At 46.8% G+C, this 23,500-nt stretch overlaps 1 protein-coding gene across 5 annotated transcripts in view; it reads right to left on the reverse strand.

The window, feature by feature from the left end:
* SEPTIN5 (septin 5) overlaps positions 1 to 23,500 on the reverse strand; it is an 80,722-nt gene that overhangs the window by 16,132 nt on the left and 41,090 nt on the right. For 3 of the 5 annotated variants that reach the window (XM_030218143.1, XM_030218141.1, XM_030218145.1), the window contains 5 exons: positions 17,982 to 18,062; positions 5,762 to 5,858; positions 4,633 to 4,719; positions 831 to 954; positions 424 to 558 (listed from right to left, as the gene is read on the reverse strand). In XM_030218143.1, coding sequence (XP_030074003.1) covers positions 424 to 558; positions 831 to 954; positions 4,633 to 4,719; positions 5,762 to 5,858; positions 17,982 to 18,062 — 524 coding nt within the window. Of the gene's footprint in view, positions 1 to 423; positions 559 to 830; positions 955 to 4,632; positions 4,720 to 5,761; positions 5,859 to 8,248; positions 8,349 to 17,981; positions 18,063 to 23,500 lie in introns of those variants that run through there. The other 2 variants (XM_030218144.1, XM_030218142.1) reach the window with 1 other exon arrangement.

Genomic DNA, 23,500 nt, shown 5'->3' on the forward strand with positions numbered 1-23,500 from the left:
TGGATGTGTGGAATGGCCTTCCATTGCGGGTGGTAGAGAAGACAGTATCTGAAATCAAGATAGCATAGGGCAAGCACAGAGTATCTTTGAAGGAGAAGGGGGGACTGTAGAGCTGAGCAGTTGCTCTAGGTGGGCAAAGTTAATGGCTGTATGGTCTTGTACTTTTGAATACTATGTGCCGTGTTTCTTTGTCAACAGGGTCCTATTGCTTCCTTGCATGGAGTGTTACCCAGTTAAGTGATTGCCTGATCCTATGATCCACACAATAAAGAGCTGTGTAAGACAGCAGCAAGACTAGCCACTCTTCTAAAGGACACAGGACAGTAATAATCAGCAAGCTGAGCAAGACCTCTCACTGCAGCAGACGAATTAGATAAGCTCCATGTACTGCCATGAAAGATAATGGTCCTGAACATGCCCTACCCATGTCCGAAGGGCGAGATAAAGTACAGACAGCAGTGCACTCGATTGTCCTGGATGTTCTTGCGATTCAGGCCACTCTCATCTCGGAAGTACTGCTCAAACTGCTGGTCTATATAATCTGTGATTGGTTTCCAGCTGCAAGGGAGAAACGAGGCAAAAAGAAAGTAATGTGGGGTTTCCCTTCAACCCCTTCAACCTCAAGCCACAATAACCTCTCCTAGCTGGAAACAGTGGCAGCCCCCCCCCTCCCAAACCACAATTCAGCCCTCTAAAGACACCCCCGACTGACCTCTCCCCAGAGTAAAGGATACCAGGTCTTTCCGGATACAAAGAACACATGGTGAAGGAGCCCCTCCCCCAAGATACAAGGATTCATGGAGAAAGAATGCCCTGGAGATCCTACCTACCACTCAGTGTTATTCACAGCATCTCCAAAGCCAGGGGTGTCCACGATGGTCAGTTTCAGTTTCACTCCCTTCTCCTCAATGTCCACAGTATGTTTCACGATCTCCACAGTCTGGTTAATTCTCTCTATGACAAGGGCAATCACAGGATGAATCAGGTGGGTGAGGAAGGGTCTGTCTGAACTGAAAGGGGTGGTGGAGATATTGCAGGGCTAGCTCCAGGCTGTCCTCCCTAATCAGGGCTGGCTTTACCATTAGGCAGATTAGGTGCTTGCCTAGAGTGGCAACTTCTAGCAAAGCAGAACAATAGGTTACAACAGGCACACAAACGCAAAGAACCATCAGCACATCCTTTTACCAGCAGGAAGGGTGGGCAATGTTCAAACAGCTCATTTAACTGCTGAATAACTTTTGGAAAGTGACCTCATACATGGTAACAGGTCATCTAGCTTGAGAGGGCAAGTGGGCACTTATTTTACACCTAAACTTCCTGAGCCCCTACGTCTTGCCCCATCCTTGGCCACCTTTAAATCTAGACTGAAAGCCCACCTCTTTAACATTGCTTTTGACTCGTAACCACTCGCCTCCACCTACCCTCCTCTCTTCTTTCCCGTTCACATTAATTGATTTGATTTGCTTACTTTATTTATTTTTTGTCTATTAGATTGTAAGCTCTTTGAGCAGGGACTGTCTTTCTTCTATGTTTGTGCAGCGCTGCGTATGCCTTGTAGCGCTATAGAAATGCTAAATAGTAGTAGTAGTAGTAGTATTATATAAAGGCACATAGGTGCCTATGAGTCTTTATAAAAAAAAACTTCCCCATAAAAGCAACCAAATTGCAGCTAAAATGAAGTCATGGACTAGAGACATAGTCAGACATCCAATTTTGGGTGGGCCTGAGCCCAAAGTGAGCGGGCACGAGAATCCCACTCTTTCCTACTCGCTGACGCTACTCTGCCTAGCGGCACAGCCATGTTTTAAAAATGGTTGCTGAGACCCATGAGACCACAGGAAGTCTCAGCAGCCATTTTGAAAACCCAGCGGCACCAGGTACAGTAGTGATAGTGGGCAGGAAAGAGTGGGGACCGGGGAAGGCCCACTTTGGCTTAGGGGTCTATAGCATGTGGGATGGCTGTAGTGTGCGGGAGGGGGACAGCAGTGCAGCGGTGGGGCGGCGGGCAGTTGCCGGATGGGCCCCAATGACTTTTACTGCCCGAGGACCCGACCACTGTCAGTCCACCTCTGCCAGTATCTTTTAAGTCCTTCAGTTCTTTGCCGGCAGTGAGCAGCGACTCATACCTGCTGTTTGCAGCAGCCCTGAGCCTTCCCTATGACATAACTTCCTGGTCCCATAAACAGGAAGTTGTGTCAGAAGGAAGGCTCAGGGCCAACATGAGCAATAGGTATGTGCACTGCTCACTGTAGGCGAAGAACTGAAGGATTTAAAAGGTATTGGGGGGGTGGGGGTTGGGGGAGTGGAGTTAAGAGGCTCCAGATCGCCTGGGGGGGAGGGGAGGGAGAGATGTTGGGTCTCCAACTGGTGGGGCTTGTGCTGCTACTGGGTGGGCCTGAGTTCAAAGTGGGTGGGCCTGAGTTCAAAGAGTGAGGACCCACTAATGGCTATGCCATTTGTACCTACTCATGGAAGGGAAGAACACACAACCATGTATATTTTATAAAGAATGTATTTAAACTGCAATTCTGCCTGCACTATACCCAAAATCTGCCCCCCAAAACACATACATGAGTCACATCCCAAGTACATGAACTTGTCATTGCATGGACTTCTACACCGGGGGGGGGGGGGGGGGGGGGGGGGGGGGGGGGGGGGGGGAGGGGTTAATTTTATAAGCATTTTAAACACATATATGAAAACGCCTTTAGAAAATTACCCCACGATGTGTATATATAGATGGATTTACAAAGTTTAAGTATTAGAATCTGATGTCCAGTGATGATCTTTCTGGGAGGAATGGTGTTGAGAAATTATGTCAATATCACATTAGTAATGGAGAATACAATCACCCATATAAAGTTTACACTCAATGTCTGAAAAATAGTGATCACTTTAGTCATTTCTGTCTAGGAATCATTTTTTTCTTTTTTTGTTTGTTTTTATTCAGCTGCTTTACCATTTAATTAATGGAGGAAAAGAGCCTCAGTCAGCTCTGGGAACTATATGTCATGTACAGGAGCTTTATGACATAATACTCTGCATCCAGCTTCACTCAGGAGTAATGTCAGGAAGTATTTTTTCATGGAAAGGGTGGTAGATACGTGGAATGCCCTCCCGCGGGAGGTGGTGGAGATGAAAACGGTAATGGAATTCAAACATGCGTGGGATAAACACAAAGGAATCCTGTTTAGAAGGAATGGATCTATGGAATCTTAGCAGAGATTGGGTGGCGACGCCGGTAATTGGGAAGCAAAACCGGTCGGTGCTGGGCAGACTTCAATGGTCTACGCCCTGATCGTAACTGAATAGATATGGATGGGCTGGAGAGTAAATTTTAATGTTAGCTTCAGAACTTTTAGTACAAGAACAGTGCTGGGCAGATTTCTACAGTCTGTGCCCTGAGAATGGCAAGGACAAATCAAACTCTGGTATAAAGTATCACATACAATGTAAAATGAGTTTATCTTGTTGGGCAGACTGGACGGACCATTCAGGTCTTTATCTGCCGTCATTTACTACGTTATGTTACTCAATCATTGGCTCTAAAAAAAAAACCTCCATATAAATCATATATTGAATACTTTACTTATATAAATTTTTCAATCTCAGCAATTTCCTAAACAACCTGTATACTAAAGTATGCAGGGAAGAGGGACACTTGCGGAACATTCCCAATGGGAACCCGTTTCACCACCAATTCTTCAGGGGAAGTCCTCTTCTGTCCCACTCTCAGTAATTTAATTGCTCACTCATCCGGCCTGTTTAGGAAATTGTTGAGATTGAAAAATCATTCAATACATGATTCAATACATGTATTCAATACATGATTTACACGGAGACTTTTTAGAGCCAATGACTGAGTGAAGCTGGATGCAGAGTATTATGTCATAAATGTCTTGTACATGACATATAGTTTCCAGAGCTGACTGAGGCTCTTGTCCTCCGTTAATTAAACGGTAAAGCAGCTGAATAAAAACAAACAAGAAAAAGTAAAAAAGAAAAAAATGATTCCTAGACAGAATTGACTAAAGTGATCACTATTTTTCAGACGTTGAGAGATTATGATCATCCCCCCGATACTCAGCCATGGCAGGCAGCGCTGTTGATGTCCATCGCTGATATTAAACCCAGATGTTCAATGCCGGGCCATATCCGGCCGCTGGCATTGAATATCCATGATGGGTTTTTTTTTTAAAGCCGGCTAGCGCATGCCCGTTTAACTGGATATTCAGAGCTAACCAGTCATGCGTTAGCGCATAAAGATAAGACAGTTATTTATGTGGTCCTATTTACACACTATCATTGACCAGTTAGGTCTGAAAAATCAGGAGCTAACCAGACTCTGCCCAAGTAAACCCCCAACATAGCCAGCTTTCACTTCGACGCTAACCAGACACTTTCACAAAAATGGCCAGTTAGCCGCCAACAAGCAAGTTAACAGGTTGTTCCCGGTCTGTTAACTCACACTGAATATCAGCTGGATATGGTTTAGTTATCAAAATCTCAGCGGGCTCCTAGAGGGCTAAAAGTTAACTGGGGGGGGGGAAGGAATGCAAGGATGAAGGCTTGCTCTGCTTGAGCCCTGCCGCCAATGTTCATCATGCTCTCCATCCCCAGTGCTCCACCTACCCTCAGCGTTGAGAAGTTTCCTATCTTTGTAGAGGTCTGTGAGGAACAGACTGTTCACTAGAGTAGATTTTCCCAGACCTGATTCTCCTAAAAGCACAAAACATTCAATCAGAACATTTTTTCCAAAAGTGAAATACAGTAGGACATTGGAGCTCCTGGATCACTAAGAGCTTTAAGGTCATCCCAGCATCTCAGGTCCTCACATTGCCTCATGTGGTAGCATCCATGGTACATATTGAGAAACAGCCCCTAAATCATAAGTTTATCTCAGTGCAAAGAATTATTTATTTATTGGGGTTTATTAACCACCTTTATGAAGAGATTCTCTCAAGGCACTGTACAATTTTGTTAACAGCATAACAATAGTAAAATGACCGATAACCTTGAAAATAGCTAATTGAAACCTAATAATAGGACTACCATAAAAATAGGATAAAAATATACACATTTAACAGAAATAAAATTCAAATAACAGAGATATAATAAAGTGTCAGCTGCAATACTAATGAAACATTTAATAAGCACACATTAGAACATTCAAACAACATAGTTATGATACTAATGCTTACCATATAGCTGAGGGGCCAAGTGCAGATGTATAGATGGGAGAAGATTTGTGGTACAGAGTCACTTGGGATAAATGCTACTGCCTTTACTAAACTCGATCCAACTAACATCACTTTTACAAAAAAGCTTGTGAACTCACAAGAAGGCAGAGACAAACCAGCAGACAAGACCAGATTGAAAAAGAATAGAAAACCATTCCCACCACCCTCCCATGACGGGAGAACGCAGACAAAGCCTGAGAATTCCCTATGGCTTTGAGATTTTTTAAATAATTTTACACAGGTTGCCCTGAGGCCTTATACTAAAGGGTTACCATATAGCTCCAGAAAAGGAAGACAGATTGAGCCAGTCCTTTTGTGGGTTGGGACCCCAAACTGGGTTACAAAAACCACATTTGAGGTCATGACCATGGTTGACTCTCTATAGGTGCTTCATTATTCTGCACTTCCAGGGGGGTCACACAATTTTATTTGGCCTTTATCGTGAGGTCACAGCCACAAAAAATATTGACAACCACTGCTCGAACCAAGGGATGGGTTTAGGAGTTGAAAAGGAGTCTTACCAGCCACCATCAAGGTAAAGTCAAACCCTTTCTTGACCGATTTGCGATGCACCTGGTTGGGCAGGGTAGCAAAGCCCACGTACTGTTTCTCATGGTCCTGGGAACAGAAGAGGCAGAGAAGTGTTAGAAGAGGAGAATGTGGTAGAGCAATAGTAAAAAGAAAGACGTGGGGTTTTTTCCTCGGGAAATTTCTCAAAATGTGTTAATTTTGCACATACCATGACAAGAATGAACCTCAGTCCTAACCCAGAGTATGTGGAGTATGATCACAGTCATGAGGGCAATGCTATGACTCCAGGCCCAAAAGAATGAGAAGAAAAAAAAAAGATCAGTGGATTCAATCACCAAGGCCTCAAATGAGTCTACCATGATGTGACAGCCCTGTGCCTTCAGGCTCTGTTTTCACCACAGTGCATTCTGGAACTTGTAGTGCTTTTTTTCCCATTGAACTCAGGGTGGTGCTGGACAAATTATCACCAAATTGTTGAATAACTGTGCTCTGGGGTAAGCCACACTGAGCCCGCAAATAGGTGGGAAAATGTGGGATACAAATGCAATAAAATAAATAAATAAATAAACACCACTCTGCAATTTTGTATAATGAAAACAGAAAATGAGATAGAAAATACGCTGAAGGAAGTTTGGGGGCTGCAAGTCTGATCCTGATGCTACGCATATAAAGGCCTGCCAGAAAGTGATGGGTGCAAGACACAAGCTTGACGTCATAGCTGAAGTGATGGCAAAGAAACCCCTCGCTCCTATTATTGGGATGATGAAGGAAACTCAAGTGAGGGCTCTGCATTACGTACGTTCCTGCATCCTGTCTCAGGGAAGGGACATCTCAGCCCTATTACTGGAACTTTCCAGCACACACAATTTGACTAATCATTCACAGCTCATAGGCTACTTCTCACAGAAACAGTTCCAAACTTGTAGCTTGTAGACCACTGCAAATAGCGTACTCCTCCCCCACACAGGAAATTGGAACTGGAGTGACTGGGTTGTGCTCTGCCAAATAGAAACCGAGGGTGAGTAACTGTGAGGACAGAAACCATCACATCATAGTGAGTGGGCTGCAGGCCCTTCAGAGATTTCCCCTAAGAAGCAGAACAGAGTTCTTATCCATACCCAGGACCCAGAATGTCTCTTAAAAGACCCCTAAATTGAACTAGAACCAAGACTAATTGCTGCTACACATAAACTGGCTAACAGCAATACTGCCAAAAACTTTTTCTCTATTTTTACTATTTTCTTTTTTATTAAAGAGTGCCCTCAGCAAAAACCACTTATTTTAGGCAAGTACATTTCTTTGCCAAGTGGCATAGCACTTCTTTCATCAGGCCTCTCTTTTTAATTTGTGTATGTGCTATTACCTATCTAAGCAGTGCTACAACATAACATAATAATAAATCAAAAAACGTGAACTTATCTCTCAACGTTTTTTTTTTCAATGTACACATTACATTCTCGCTTCTCATTCCACTCTCCACAGTCGCTCTCTCCGACTGACAGGCTTCCCCTGAAACCGCCCGACTCTTAAAAGATCCCAGCATTTAGGAAAAGGACATTCACTGGACAGATAGCAAACGGTAGCAAAAGCAGCAGGACCCATTAGGGTTTGGCTTCTTCTTCAAACTGCCCCCCCCCCCAATAACAATGTAATCAGCCAACAGGAAAAATGATGAAAAAATGCACAGAGCCCCTGCTCTATCAGTGTCTATCAATAGAAATCAGGCCACACAACTCAGGAGCAACCCCCCCCCCCCAAACAGAACTGCAGGGCTCCTATTGCCATATTCCCAGACCTGCATGACTCCCCCCAAAACCACCCATATGGCCAGCCCCTCACAACCCTGCACCCCTTTCAGACCTCCATAGATCCTCAGGACCAGCCAGCCAATCTCACCCTCACAACCCTGTGCTCCCCCCCCCCCCCCCCCCCCCCCCCCCCCACACACACACCTCCCTGTGTCTAGCATGAGATCTGAGGGATTACCTTTAGGGTGTCCTGAGGGACTGGGGCTTACATGATTCTGATAGACCATCAAAACACTAGCCACTGACAGTACAAAGCACTTGCTGAAACAGCCTGTGGCTACCACACATGTCAGGAATACATTACAATCGAGAAACACACCTGGACTGGGCATGTAGATCAGCATGGTCACACACTCTAAAGCCACTGAAGACAGTCAAAAAGAGTCTGTGTACTGAGGACAGAAACATCAAGCCAAACATTGGCTTTAAACTATATGTAAAAAAAGAGTCTTTACTGCTCCTCTGCAAATTCTCTGGCAGCTAAATCTGCCAGCTGCACCGAGCAGTGTTGAAAGTTAAACTAGAATAAGTGAGAGTCAATATTCCTGCAGAATATATCTCCTGCTTCCCTCAGATCCCATCTTGCCCTCTTTCCCAGCTCTCTCCCTCTCTCCTCCCCTGCAGCCTCAGTACTGTCTGGCCCCCGCCTCCCCCCACCTCTACCACTACCTTGATTTTGCTGGCATGGTTTCTCTGAGCCAGGGTCCGGGGTGAAAGGAGCCGCTCCACTAATCGGGTCTGAATGATGATGGAATCCATGGCCAGGATGGGTAGGGGCCGTGTGCAAGGAGAACCACCTCAAGCCAAAAAAAAAATCTCTGAAAGCCAATCCCTAATGTTCATGGGCTGTGCTGAGTGAAGCCATATGTGCCCGGCCCCCCTCTCTAAGGAAGGCACACAGAAGGAATCACTCCAGCTGTAACTTCCTCAGGGCAGAGAAGGGAGGAACTGCTGACCAGAGTATCAGAGCAACCCAGAGCTCCTTCTCCAGCATCCGTCCGAGTGCATTGTGGTATATGTAGTCCTGGTTTCAGAGTGGGACACCCAACAGGACTGCAGGCTGGTGCCAGATCCAGCCCTTGTAGTTCTTCTTTCCCAATTTTAGTCTCTAAGGAAAGCAAAGCGACAAGTCCGTGTATGCAACGGGGTAAACTCAGGACTGAATCAAATTTTGGAGCTAATTAACAACCCTGCAGGGGCCATAATTTAGCAGGTTCAGGTGTCAGAAAGTCAAAAGTAGCCTGGAGACTTCTAACAGGAAAAAAAGTCAGTTCTCATTTCTTCATGAACTGTGTCCTCGCCAAGCTCCCCCCACCCCCATCCCTCCACTCTATTTTAGCTGATATAGAAAGCAAGTTTAACAGAGGAAAACTTTCAGGTGCACCTGCCCCGCAACTAGGGTTACCATATTTGTCCCCCCCCCAAAAAGAGGACACATGCCCCGCCCCACCACACCCTCGCTCCGCCCCTGTCACATTTTCCCCTCCCCCCTGTCACATACCCCGTCACCCCCCTCCCCGTCACCCCTCTCCCCTTACCTTACTACTGCCCTGGTGGTCTAGTGACCTCTTCGAGGCAGGAAAGAGCCCCCTCTTTCCTGCCCGGAGCGCTGCCCTGCATGCATCCTTCCTGTTGCTGATCCTCGGCGCCGAGTCAAAATGGCCACCGAGAGTTGAAGTCTCGCGAGGTCACTTCAACTCTCAACGGCCATTTTGAATCGGCTCCAAGGATCAGCAACAGGAAGGAGGATGCATGCAGGGCAGCGCTCCGGGCAGGAAAGAGAGGGCTCTTTCCTGCCCCGAAGGCGGAAGAGGTCACTAGACCACCATGGCACTAGTAAGTAAAGGGAGGGGAGGCTAGCAATCTGCTCGTTTGTCCGGATTTCTGAACAAACGGGCAGGCTGGTGGGCGGGCCGTCCTATGACGGCCCGCCCACCAGCCTGCCTGTTTGTCCAGAAATCCGGACAAACGGGCAGATTAGCAAAACCCGTCCGGCTGCTCAGACATGCCCTCAAAAAGAGGACATGTCCGGGTAAATCCGGACATATGGTAACCCTACCCGCAACCACACTGCTTTAGCTAATGCAGCAAAAAAAAAAAAAGACGGATAAATAATAACCAGGACCATAGAAAGGAAAGGAGAAAGCGACAAGTGAAGTTAAAACCAAGAGAACTAGGAAATAGAGACTCATGCCCCAATGCTGAGAAGCAAACGCTAGAGGCCATTAGCGCCAAACTAGCACCTGCATTAGTGAGCGCAGAATGTTCAGATGCTCTAGCGCAGGAAACGAGTGTGCCAAATATTAGTGCAAATATCATGCTAATGTGGTCAAATGCATGTTAATGAGCTCATTTCCTATTCCCTCCCAACGCTCAGAGAACAGCGCACAAAACAAAGCCGCCCTTACCGCTGAAAAAATAACACCAGCTCGGAGCAGGCATTAGGGGGTTTGAAGAGAGGATTTCTCATGATTCTCTCTCTAAAGTCTGTCAGTTTTTATACAGTTTGGACGCAGACGAAAGCCCGTCCAAGGCCCTAAGCACCAGTAGTGAGAAACAAATGTGCATGAGTCCGAGCAAACTCAAAAGTGAAAGCACACTGGTGCCGGTTTCCTGCGTTTAAATATAAGCCAAGTAAAAAAAAAAAAAAAATTGAAAAGCTTATATTTAAAGGTACAGAAGACAGATGCCAATGTGTGCTTCACGTACAGGTTTAGCTGGCGCATGTGCACAGGAGCTGCGCTTACCGCGCTACCTTTTCTATTTATGCACCAAGTCCATCCCCCCCTCCTTGCTTTCGTCTTAACAGCGTGCATATAATTTGCATACCCATTTTCTTTGGAGCAACGGTGAGCTAGTTTTCTGCACTGTTTTGGAGGTATTTTTTCAGCACTGTTGGCTTACCGTGGGAGTTCTGAGCATCAGGGCCTCAGAGCTGGGATAGAGGAGGAAGAGGATGCAGTGGCGTTCCTAGGGGGGGGGCGGTAGGTGCAGTCTGCCCCAGGTGCACGCCGCTGGGGGGGTGCCGCGCGCCTGTCTGCTCCGCTCGTTCCGTGCTCCCTCTGCCCCGGAACAGGTCTGTTCCGGGGCAGAGGGAGCATGGAACAAGCGAAGCAGACAGGCGAGCGGCACCCCCCCCCCCAAGCAGGTAAAAATGCACCCAGGGGGTGTCCTTTCGCCGGGGGGGGAGGTGGCCTTTCGCCGGGGGTGGGGGTGGGGTGCTGCACCCGGGGGGGGGGCGCATCGGCGATCCGCCCTGGGTGTCAGCCACCCTAGGAACGCCACTGAGAGGATGAGGGTTAACTAGGGAGGGATCTCCTGAGGCTTGTTCACTGCCACTCACATCTCAACTTTTACTACGATTGACAGGGATCGCCTCTATGTTTCAGCTGCGGCCCCTTCCCCCTGTCAAAGCTGGGTGCTGGAGTGCAGATTTCCATAATACTTCAGTCACCCTCTAGTGCCTGTGAATTTTAGGTTCTGCTGTTTAATTTAATGTAATCTAGAGGTGGGGCACTGTAAAGAACATTAAAATAAACAGGACAGGCAGAATCTGAAGCAGCTGTCCCGTGACCCACAAATCCCCCTCCAAGCCACAACACCAATGTCTGCTTCACATTCCTGCAGAGAGGAGTCTGCACTGCCCCTTCTGGCTCCCAAAATACAGATTTCTGCTACTGACTAAAAATAAGTTCCCAGAAACAGGAAATAGGGGAGGGGGATCTCAGATCCTTCTGATGCAGAGAGCTGCAGAGGAGAGAGACAGTCTCCGCCCTTGTGGGCTGAGGCTCACTTCATTCTCCAAAGAGCTGACGTCTAAAAAGCAAAGCTTGCCTGTATTACCACTGAAGATAACAGACGTGGAAATGGGTACACAGCAGCACCAGGAACCAAATTTTCAAAATTATTGGGGGTGCTAAGCCCAATGACAATAATCCCTCCCTGGACACATACAAGGAATTTTTCCAATATTGGGGGTGCTCAAGCACCCACAGCACCCACAGAGTCGGCTCCAACGGCACTAGGGCATAGCCAGCGGGGGCCTCAGGGGCTCGCTCCCCCCTTAGGCTCAAGCCCCCTATACTTTAATGGCTGGTGGGATACCCAAGCCCCAACAGCCAAAGAGGTCTCCTGTGCAAGTCCCCACCCATGCTGACTAAGCAGCACTTAAGTTGGCCAGAGCACATCAGCTGCTGACACCCGGCACTTTCACATTTGCTCAGTTCAGCGACTGACACTGAACTGAGCATGTGCGGGAGTGCCGGCATCAGCAGCGGAAGCATGCCACCAACTTGAGCCCGGTTCTGGCTGCACGTGCAGGGACTAGCGCAGGAGATCTCTTCAACTGGTGGGTCTTGGGCATCCCCACCATCATAGGTATGGTTAATGCAGGAAAGGGAGGAGTCCATCTCTACTACTACTGCTTAACATTTCTAAAGCGCTACTAGGGTTACGCAGCGCTGTACAATTTTTAACATAGAAAGACAATCCCTGCTCAAAGAGCTTACAATCTAAAGGACACGTGAACAGTCAGATCGATAGGGGCAGACAAATTGGGGCAGTCTGGAATTCCTGAGAGGTAAGAGTTAGGTGCCGAACGCAGCATTGAAGAGGTGGGCTTTAAGCAAAGACTTGAAGATGGGCAGGGAGGGGGCTTGGCGTAAGGACTCGGGAAGGTTGTTCCAAGCATAGGGTGAGGCGAGGCAGAATGAGCGGAGCCTGGAGTTGGCGGTGGTGGAGAAGGGTAATGAGAGGAGGGATTTGTCCTGTGAATGGAGGTTTCGGGCAGGAACGTAAGGGGAGATGAGGGTAGAGAGGTAGTGAGGGGCAGCAGGCTGACTGCATTTGTAGGTAAGAAGAAGAAGCTTGAACTGCTCCCCCCCAAAAGAAAATGGAGTTCTGTCTACGCCACTGCATAACACACACCACTGACACATTCACAAACAGGTTCCTTAGGCACATTTCTGCTCATATCACAGACATCCTGTCTCTCGTGACACTTTTAAGTTCAAGTGTTGAGTGGAGTTTCCATCGCTCAACCAATCATGGATGAAGCTGCTTCCTGTGCACAGGTTAATGGGAAAGAGGCAGTAAGTGGAATGGGACAAGATGTCCATTAGTAAGAGAAGAGTATGGACTGCTTCTTGTAATCATTCTGTAGACACCTGCATGGGAGAAATGGAAGGGGAGTAGTTCAGATCCCAGGTATCTCCCAGTCAGGGCCGGTCTTAGGCCGAGGCGACCGAGGCGGCCGCATAGGGCCCCGCGCTTAGGGGGGCCCCGCGCGGCGTGCCTCAGTCAGCCTCTTCCCAGGGCCGGTCCGACTCCGACACGGACGGTAAGCATGCATGGCTGGAGGGCGCCGTCGTGCCATGCTTACCGCCACTGTCCGCCCTGGCGCCCTTTTCTTCTCCCCCCCAACCAAGAATTTTTCTTTTAAATTTACCCTCCATTGCCGGAATCCCACAGCAGCGTCCTGCGTGTGTCACTGAAAGCGCTCCTGACCGGCTCCCGAGTCCCCCCCCCCCCCCCCGACGTCTCTAGCAGAACGCAGCTCTTCCTGATTCATTCATTCTCAGTGTCTGAGAATGAACGAATCAGGAAGAGCTTCTGCGTTCTGCTAGAGACGTCGGGGGGACTCAGAAGGGGAGGAGCGCTTTCAGTGAAGCACGCTGCTGTGGGATGCCGGCGACGGAGGGTAAATTTAAAAGAAAAATCCTTGGTTGGGGGGAGAAGAAAAGGGCGCCAGGGCGGACAGGCAGGCAGTTGAACTTGGGAGCGGGAGGGCAAGGGAGAGATGACCTGGGCATGGATGGCAGGGCTCATGGAGAGAGGGGAATTGCTGGATAGGGATGAATGGAGGGGGCAGGGGCCAGAGAGGAGCATGGATGGGAGGGCAGGGCTCAGGGAGAGAGGGAAATTGCTGGATAGGGATGATGAATGGAGGGGGCAGGGGCCAGAGAGGAGCATGGATGGGATGGGATGGGAGGGGAGGGCAGGGCTCATGGAGAGAGGGGAATTGCTGGATAGGGATGAATGGAGGGGGCAGGGGCCAGAGAGGAGCATGGATGGGAGGGCAGGGCTCAGGGAGAGAGGGGAATTGCTGGATAGGGATAATGAATGGAGGGGGCAGGGGCCAGGGGCCAGAGAGGAGCATGGATGGGAGGGCAGGGCTCAGGGAGAGAGGGAAATTGCTGGATAGGGATGATGAATGGAGGGGGCAGGGGCCAGAGAGGAGCATGGATGGGATGGGATGGGAGGGGAGGGCAGGGCTCATGGAGAGAGGGGAATTGCTGGATAGGGATGAATGGAGGGGGCAGGGGCCAGAGAGGAGCATGGATGGGAGGGCAGGGCTCAGGGAGAGAGGGGAATTGCTGGATAGGGATGATGAATGGAGGGGGCAGGGGGCAGGGGCCAGAGAGGAGCATGGATGGGAGGGCAGGGCTCAGGGAGAGAGGGGAATTGCTGGATAGGGATGATGAATGGAGGGGGCAGGGGCCAGAGAGGAGCATGGATGGGATGGGATGGGAGGGCAGGGCTCATGGAGAGAGGGGAATTGCTGGATAGGGATGAATGGAGGGGGCAGGGGCCAGAGAGGAGCATGGATGGGAGGGCAGGGCTCAGGGAGAGAGGGGAATTGCTGGATAGGGATGATGAATGGAGGGGGGAGGGGCTAGAGAGGAGCATGGATGGGAGGGTAGGGCAGGGCTCATGGAGAGAGGGGAATTGCTGGATAGGGATGAATGGAGGGGGCAGGGGACAGAGAGGAGCATGGATGGGAGGGCAGGGCTCAGGGAGAGAGGGGAATTGCTGGATAAGGATGATGAATGGAGGGGGCAGGGGCCAGAGAGGAGCATGGATGGGAGGGGAGGGCAGGGCTCATGGAGAGAGGGCAATTGCTGGATAGGGATGAATGGAGGGGGCAGAGGACAGAGAGGAGCATGGATGGGAGGGCAGGGCTCAGGGAGAGAGGGGAATTGCTGGATAGGGATCAATGGAGGGGGCAGGGGACAGAGGAGCATGGATGGGAGGGCAGGGCCCAGGGAGAGAGGAGAAATTGCTGGACATGGAGGGCAGGGGAGAGAGGAGAAATGTTGGGCAGGAATGGAGGGAAGGAAAGACAAAGGAAGGAGATGCACATGGATGGAGGGGAAGGGATATAGGAGAAATGCTGGACATGGATGTAGGGGAGGGGAGGAAAGTAGATGTACATGGAAGGAGGGGAGTGAGGAGAAATGCTGGATATGCATGGAGGGGAAATTGCTGAATTTAAGGGCTGGATCGGAACACTTTGAAGGCAGATGCTGAAACTGGAGAAAGGATAGGGACAGGGCTACAGATGGTAGACAGGACACAGGAGGATGGTGGACATGGTGAGAGAAAAAATATCAAATGAAAAGACACTGCATAAAACAGAAGACACTGGGACCAAAGCGAATAGAAAAAACAAATGATCAGACAACAAAGGTAGAAAAAAGTATTTTATTCAGAATTTATTAATTGGAATATGTCAGCTTTTGGAAATGTGCATCTGTGATATTTTGCATGTAAGTTTCAATTTTTCTAGTATTGCTGCATGCTGAGTCTGATTTCTTGAGGTAACTTTTCAGTTCCGTATTTTGCCTTCATATCTGTTGTGTCATGTGTGATCAAGGTGCAGTATCCTGCTAGCGTGTAGCATTTGCAGCCCTTTTTGTTTTGTTTTTTTTCACGAGATAGTGTATTGGTGTTTTAGAGCCTGGTGTAATTACAGTTCTGCCTTTCCACGCATAAGGTTGTTCTCGTCCTGTCCATGGAATTAGTGCTGTTATGGTTTGGTAAGGTTATGAGTGTGTATTTGCACAAGTTTGTGTATAGTGTTTTGCAGTGGAGAGATTGTGTGTCCGCACCTCTGACCCCCCCCCCCCCCCCCCCCGGAGTTATGAGAATTGGAACTAATTGTAGTGGACTTGAACTGAATAATTTCGGGGGGGGGGTCATGATAGCATTGTGCTTATTATTTCAATCAGTTTTTCTGTACAAGTTTAGCTTCATTTGTCTTTATTTGAAATTTCATAAATAACAAATTTTCTAAAAATTGAATAATATCAATGGGTGGAGCTGGAGTGGGGGCGGGGCTAGGATGGGGCGGGGCTAGGATGGGGCCCCACCAAATTGGTCTGCATAGGGCCCCGCACTTGCTAAGACCGGCCCTGCTCCCAGTCACATGATGCCAGGGATGCACCATGCACGATGCCCATCTAGCCCAAAGAGTGACCTGTCTGGGAGAACTAGAAAATGTTCATATGATTCTTTGTATCATTCCGCTATCTCAAATGATGCAAAGGGGGCCAAAACCCATGAACTGTTACATCATCACTGATACGTAACACCACAATTGCCATTTACACAGGAGCACTTGGGATGCTATCAGGGTAACTTTCACCCTCTACTGTTGAGTAAAATGATGAGGTAGCCGTGTTAGTCCACTTCGAAAACTAATAAAAAAAATGTATTGTTAGTCCAATAAAAAAAAGGTATCATCTTATTGTCTTTTCTTTGATTTATTTCTATTTATTAGCCTCTACTACTACTACTACTACTACTACTACTATTTAACATTTCTAAAGTGCTACTAGGGTTACGCAGCGCTATACAATTTAACATAGAAGGACAGTCCCTGCTCAAAGGAGCTTACAATCTAAAGGACAAATGTACAGTCAGTCAAATAGGGGCAGTCTAGATTTCCTGAAAGGTATAAAGGTTAGGTGCCGAAAGCAACATTGAAGAGGTGGGCTTTGAGTAAGGATTTGAAGATGGGTAGAAAGGAGGCTTGGCGTAAGGGCTCAGGAAGTTTATTCCAAGCATAGCCTCTACTCTTCTAATTAGCATATCCCAGTATATCCAATTAGTCTTTTCTCATAATCCCAGTAAGAAGGGAACAGAAGGATAGGGAGTGCCTTTCAGTATGTCAGATTTAAATTACTTCCCTCTATAAATTACACTTCACCGCTGGCACAAAGTGCAAACCTCATGAGAGGAAAAAATCCTGTAAGCAGGGAAATATAGTCAGCCTGAATCATCAAGGTTCTGAACCACAAGACCAGGAGACCTAACCCTCCAGGAACGCAAAAGAAAGTAAAACAGCAGCAATTTTGTTGTTATTTTATAGCAAATGCCCTGTACCATAAACTCCCTGCTGCAATAGTCCCAACTATGCCCCATTGCAGGAACCTAATTCCACCTCAAGAGGGAGCAGATGGAGAGCACATTGGGTGACTTAAAACTGTGAAGTGGATTATACAGCTCTGACCCAAGGTGCTTTTAATTATATTAGGTTACAACAATCCAATCCAAAGCAATTTACAGGACCAAAAAAAGTGTTTAATTTCTACAACACAGTGGAGGAGTAGCCTAGTGGTTAGAGCACCGGTCTTGCAATCCAGAGGTGGCCAGTTCAAATCCCACTGCTGCTTGTGATCTTGGGCAAGTCACTTAACCCTCCACTGCCTCAGGTACAAACTTAGATTGTGAACTCTCCTGGGACAGAGAAATATCCAGTGTACCTGAATGTAACTCACCTTGAGCTGCTACTGAAAAAGGTGTGAGCAAAATATAAATAAATAAATAATGTTTGAAAGCACAACCTCTAAGCCATTTAGGTTTAAGAACATGACTTGTGGCATAAAACTACCCTCCCCCTAAAAGCTACCTGCACTAGAACCAGGAGCAAATCTCTGAAATATTTTATTATATATGTTCTTCACATAGTGGGTTGAAAAGTATACAAGGCAGGGGCGTAGCCAGACAGCCAATTTTGGGTGGGCCTGAGTCCAAGGTGGGTGGGCATGGAATTCATGCTCTCCCCCCCCCCCCCCATCCCTAGCCCCCCTCTGCTCTTCATCCCTCCCTCCACCTGCAAGCCCACAATATTAAATACCTGAGCAGGAGGGGATATACAAACCCCGCCAGCTGAAGATTTCCTCCTGCTCAGACAGTCAGCGCTCTTCCAAACAAGCCAGCAGCACTTTCCTTGAGCTGATGCCATGGCCAGCAGGCTGTGCACGCATGAAAACTAAACATGTGAAGAGGGGCAGGTGCTGGTTTCAGCTCGAGGCAAGTGCTGCCAGCTGCCATTTGAAAGAGCACTGGCTGCCTGAGAAGGAGGAAATCTTCAGCTGATGGGGTTTGAGGACCTCTGCAAGCCATAGCAAGAGTGTACAATTTTGGGTGGGCCAGAGTCCAAATAGGGTGGGCCCTGGCCCACCCAGGCCCACCCATAGCTATGCCACTGATACAAGGACAATTAAAAATAAGACCAATTACTACAATAGATCCCAAATTACCTCCTACTTCAGTGTTATGAGGACTGGGGAGGTCCATGATTTACACAATGAAGAGCAAAGGATGAAAGGGTTCTTACCATGGCCGAGGGAACAGAAGGGGGCAGACTCTCTGAGGAGCCCAGTGAAAAGTTGCTTCGGATGCCATCATATCCCACGATCTGCAAGAGAGAGAGTCAGACAAGTCAGCAGCAGGATGGTTACAGATGTGAGCAGTGTGAGGCCAGCTGGCACCAGATGGGGCAAGGGAAGACAGGAACCGAGGAACACTCAGACCCTGCTTCAAAGTGTTTCATACTGACTGGATCTTTATAAAATTACCCCCATAGTGTCCAAACTTAAAAAAAAAAAAACACTCAGGGGTAGATATTCACGTGCTTTTTCCTCGGATATTCAATGCCATGTTTGAATTTCCGAGTATATAGGAGCAGTGAAATCAGACACTTAACCAACTATGACGACCTGCATAAAGATAGGACTGTGTTTTATGTGGTCCTATTAATAGGGATATCCTAGCCGGTTAAGCACTGATTCCGCCCCTTGGAATGCCCACAAGGTAGCCGGTTTCAGCATAGATGCTAACTGGACATTTTCAGTGGTTCAGTGCTAAATATACCCGGTTAGCCCCGGACAAGTGAGTTAAACAGCCAGGTTTAAATCGCTTTGAATGTCTACCCCCAAGTTTATAAAGCAGTTTTGATAAGAATCTCTTTCTACAAACTCAAATGTTAGGTTCCAGAAAGTAAATCTGGGTAAACCTGTTTTGTAGACACCACCTGACATCAGTCAGTGTTTTAGCAGCTTCACCTGTTTCATGGGTACCTTTAGCAGAAGCACCTCATACTTTCAGCTTCTTAAGTAATTCTATATTTCTCACTAAACCCACTAGCAGAACAACTTCTGTTTGTATGCGCCATCTAATTCAAAGGGAAACCAATCACATTTTTTTCAGGGCACCAATCAAGAGGTGGTTTTGGTGACTTGTTTGAAAAATACAGATTGAATCTTTAAAGAAGAACATTTAAAAATATGTTGCCATTCTAAACCCAAATTAAGTTTACAGGAGGCCACGGTCTCACTCCGCTGCCAAAAGATGCTAAGAAAAGCACAATGGACCTAACCAACTACCGACCAGTCGCTTCTATCCCATTCACAACAAAATTAATGGAAGGCATAGTGACGAAACAACTCACGGAATACCTGACCAAACACTCAATCCTACATGAGTCTCAGTCAGGATTTCGATCAAATCATAGCACTGAAACTGTACTAGTGTCTGCAATGAACTCATTCAAAAAAACAATTGCAACCGGCAAGAACATACTCATATTACAATTCGACATGTCTAGTGCCTTCGACATGGTGGATCATGGAATATTATTACACCTATTAGAATACTTCGGAATCGGAGGCCCAGTTCTCAAATGGTTTGAAGGATTCCTCACCACCAGATCCTACCAAGTAACAACGAATACTGACAGATCACCACCTTGGATACCGGAATGTGGAGTTCCTCAAGGATCCCCCCTTTCACCAACTATTTTCAACCTAGTGATGATACCATTAGCCAAACTCCTAGCCAATCAAAACCTTAACCCCTACATATATGCCGATGACGTTACGATCTATATCCCGTTCAAAAGTGACTTAAATGAAATAACCAACGAGATTAACCAGAGCTTCCAGCTCATGCACTCTTGGGCGGACTCATTCCAGTTAAAACTTAACACAGAAAAAACTCAATGTCTAGTTCTCACTTCCCAATACAACACAAGCAACTACCCCACTATAACTACACCCTACTGCACAATTCCTATCTCAGAAAATCTGAAAATTCTTGGAGTCACCATTGATCGAAACCTCACACTCGATACCCACGTGAAGAATACAACGAAAAAAATGTTCCAATCAATATGGAAACTCAAAAGAATTTTTAAAAAAAACCTTTTTTCCCAAGAAACATCTTCCGCACCCTAGTACAGTCATTAGTAATAAGCCACTTGGACTACTGTAACGCTCTGTACGCAGGCTGTAAAGAACAGACCATTAAAAAACTCCAAACAGCCCAGAACACCGCAGCCAGACTCATTTTTGGAAAACCTAAATATGAAAGTGCAAAGCCCCTAAGAGAGAAACTGCACTGGCTTCTGCTCAAGGAACGAATTGAGTTCAAGATCTGCACGACCGTACACAAAATCATTCACACAGATGCCCCACTCTATATGTTAAACCTAGTGGACCTACCGCCCAGAAACACCAAAAGATCGGCCCACAAATTCCTTAATCTGAACTTCCCCAGCTGTAAAGGAATGAAATACAAACAAGCTTATGCTACTACCTTTGCGTACAAAAGCACACAGTTTTGGAACGCTTTACCCATGGCCCTGAAAACCATGAAAAATCTAACCAGCTTCCGCAAAGCTTTGAAAACACATCTCTTCAACAAAGCCTACAAAAGTCATCCGCAATGAAACAAATAATTCCTTAAACAACCCAAGTACACCAAAAAAAACACCTCTCACACGACCTTACCTACCACCTTTCCATCTAAATCCTCTTATACCTCAGCTTATGATCGACTGTATTTAAATCATGTAACGACTTTATCATAACAATACTCTGTAAGCCACATTGAGCCTTCAAAAAGGTGGGAAAATGTGGGGTACAAATGCAATAAATATATAAATAAATAAATTGAAAACTCCATTTCTGTTTACTTTGTAACAGTTACTGTACCTCCTGTATTGAGGAAATCATATGTAATGGCATGATTGTTGTTCCCAGAAAGCTATATGCTCTTTTTTTTTTTTCATTATTTTTATTAAATTATATATATATTATACAACTCATACAGCAATAATACAAGAAATTGGAAATGCCACATAACGAAATGTTCAAAGTTATCCATAACTGACATATATTCAACCCTTTCGTCCACTATACATTAGGTAAATTAGATCCAAGAAAGGAACAATAATACTTAACATTGTATCTAGGAAGTAATTAGTATATTAATGCTACCCAGGTAGCCTACTCCAAGCTGTCTTACAGTGTACATCTGTGTCTAGACAAGAACATTAACCTCTTCTTTAGAGAGCAAAAAGTCTTCTAACTGCTTGGGGTCAAAGAATTGAAATTTTTTAGACTGAAATAATATACAGCATATTCAAGGAAATTTAAGTACAAAATTTGCACCTAATGCCAAAGTCCTTGGGCACAAAACCAAAAAGGCTTTCTCTAGACAAATCTGGATAAATTCTTATTTTAGACCCCAAGAATAGAGAATCCAAATGACGAAAGGAAAGTCTCAGTACTGTATCTTGATCCATCTCCAGGGCAAAGGAAACCACCACATTAGTTCTCTGAGTAATTACCTCTAATGAGGATTCCAAGAGAGACGTGAGGTTCGTAGCATCTCCTACTTGGGTTTGAGAAGTTCCAGGCAAAGATTTTACGTTACTTTGTAAATACTGCGCTCGAGTTATAGGAGGCACAGAATCCCCAGCCATACCTGATATTTCAACCAAGTATTTTTTAACCATCTCTATAGTTGTAATTAAAGGTGATCTAGGAAAATTTGCCAGCCTCAAATTAAGCCTCCTGGATTGATTTTCTAAATATTCTAAACGGCGAACGGTAAAGTTTCTTTCCTTAATTGAGACTTGTCCCAAAGATTCTAATTTTTGAATTTTCTCATCTAAAGCTATACACTCTTTATATCATTATTCTTCACTGCAAGGTCCAGGAGCCAGTGGTGGCCCCTGGAAACCTCTGGGGCAGCCCCCATCATATTTCGGGAGGTGGGGGGAGGTTCTGATACTATCTGCCTCTCTAAGCTCACGACAGAAAGGAGGAAGTGGATGGGTAAAGAGCCACATGGTTGAAGGACAAGACATTTCTCAACAGACAAAGGGAATGCAAAATTTGTAGGTGGTCTGTGGGAATGGCTGTCATTAATGGAGGAGTGGCCTAGTGGTTAGAGCACTGGTCTTGCAATCCAGAGGTGGCCAGTTCAAACCCCACTGCTGCTCCTTGTGATCTTGGGCAAGTCACTTAACCCTCCATTGCCTCAGGTACAAACTTAGATTGTGAGTCCTCCTGGGACAGAGAAATATCCAGTGTACCTGAATGTAACTCAATTTGAGGTACTACTGAAAAAGGTGTGAGCAAAATCTAAATAATAAATAAATGCTCATTAACAATACTACAGCTCCCCTTGGGGAGATATTTAGAGGCTCTCCTTCAGCTCTTTTGGATCCAAAGTGGCCCGACTTAAAATAATTAGTGAAGACCACTGCTGTATATATTGGAAATAGTCAGGGCTGCCAAGGTGGGTGGGGGACAAAATTCCCCAGGCCCGACCTCCAAGAAGGGGGACCTAGTGCCGGAAAGCTTCTTCCTGCCTACTTGCTTCTGGGTCTGTCTCTATTCTGCTCCTGTGTGCCGGGACCAGGAGCAGGAGACGACAGACCAAGGGAGAAGCAGTCAGACACAGGAAAGTAAGGGGGTGGGTGGGCGGGTGGTGGCACATGACGCAGCACAGCGGTGGCCCAGGTGGGGGAAGGTCCTGCCCCAGGCCCGGCTGCGTCTCTCAGTGGCCCTGGAAATAGTACTTCTTTCTTACAGAAGACAGCAATATTCAAAGTGATTTAAGTGGACAGGAGACTGGTGATCCAGTGGACTGCAAACCCCTGTGACCCCTAAAACCTTTTTTTCTTTACTTTCCCTTCTCTGGTGCATGCCTTGTACCTTTACAGAGCTGGTGGTTGGGAGGCGGGGATAGTGCTGGGCAGATTTATACGGTCTGTGCCCTGAAGAGCACAGGTACAAATCAAAGTAGGGTATACACAAACAGTAGCACATACGAGTTATCTTGTTGGGCAGACTGGATGGACCGTGCAGGTCTTTTTCTGCCGTCATCTACTATGTTACTATGTTACTATGAGTCGCTCCTGCCTGCTTATACTGCACTAAGCAGGCAAGCTGCTGATATTCAGTGACACTTAACTGGACACTTAACTGCACTAACCAGCTATATAAAATCTGGCCATTAGAAGGGCAGTCCAGGGGCGGAGTCAGGCAGGAGCCAGCGGATATGCAAGTAACAACAATATTCAGTGCTGGTACCCATATAGCTAAACAGGCAGACAGGATTGTCCTAGCTTTGCCCACTTCGCTATCTGAGTGCCAGCACTGAATACTGGCCGGTACCTGCACAGCTTCAGGGTCATGGCCAAAACTCTTGACTGTGCTCGTATTCCCCATCCCTCCCCACCAGCTCAGGCAAGAGGCAACTCTTCTCTGCCCCCCACCCCAAAGAAAAGTGCTCCCTCTCAGCAAGCAGAGCAGCCCTTCTGGATAATGCCATAAGAATATAAGAATAGCCATACTGGGTCAGACCAATGGTCCATCTAGCCCAGTATCCTGCTTCCAACAGTGGTCAAGCCAGGTCACAAGTACTTGGCAGAAACCCAAATAGCAGCAACATTCTATGCTATTAATCCTGGGGCAAGCAGCGGCTCCCCCTATTTCCATCTCAATAACAGACTATGGACTTTTCCTCCAGAAACTTGTACAAACCTTTTTAAAACCCAGATAC

This window comes from Microcaecilia unicolor, chromosome 11 (assembly GCF_901765095.1).
Source record: "Microcaecilia unicolor chromosome 11, aMicUni1.1, whole genome shotgun sequence".
Classification (NCBI taxonomy): domain Eukaryota; kingdom Metazoa; phylum Chordata; class Amphibia; order Gymnophiona; family Siphonopidae; genus Microcaecilia; species Microcaecilia unicolor.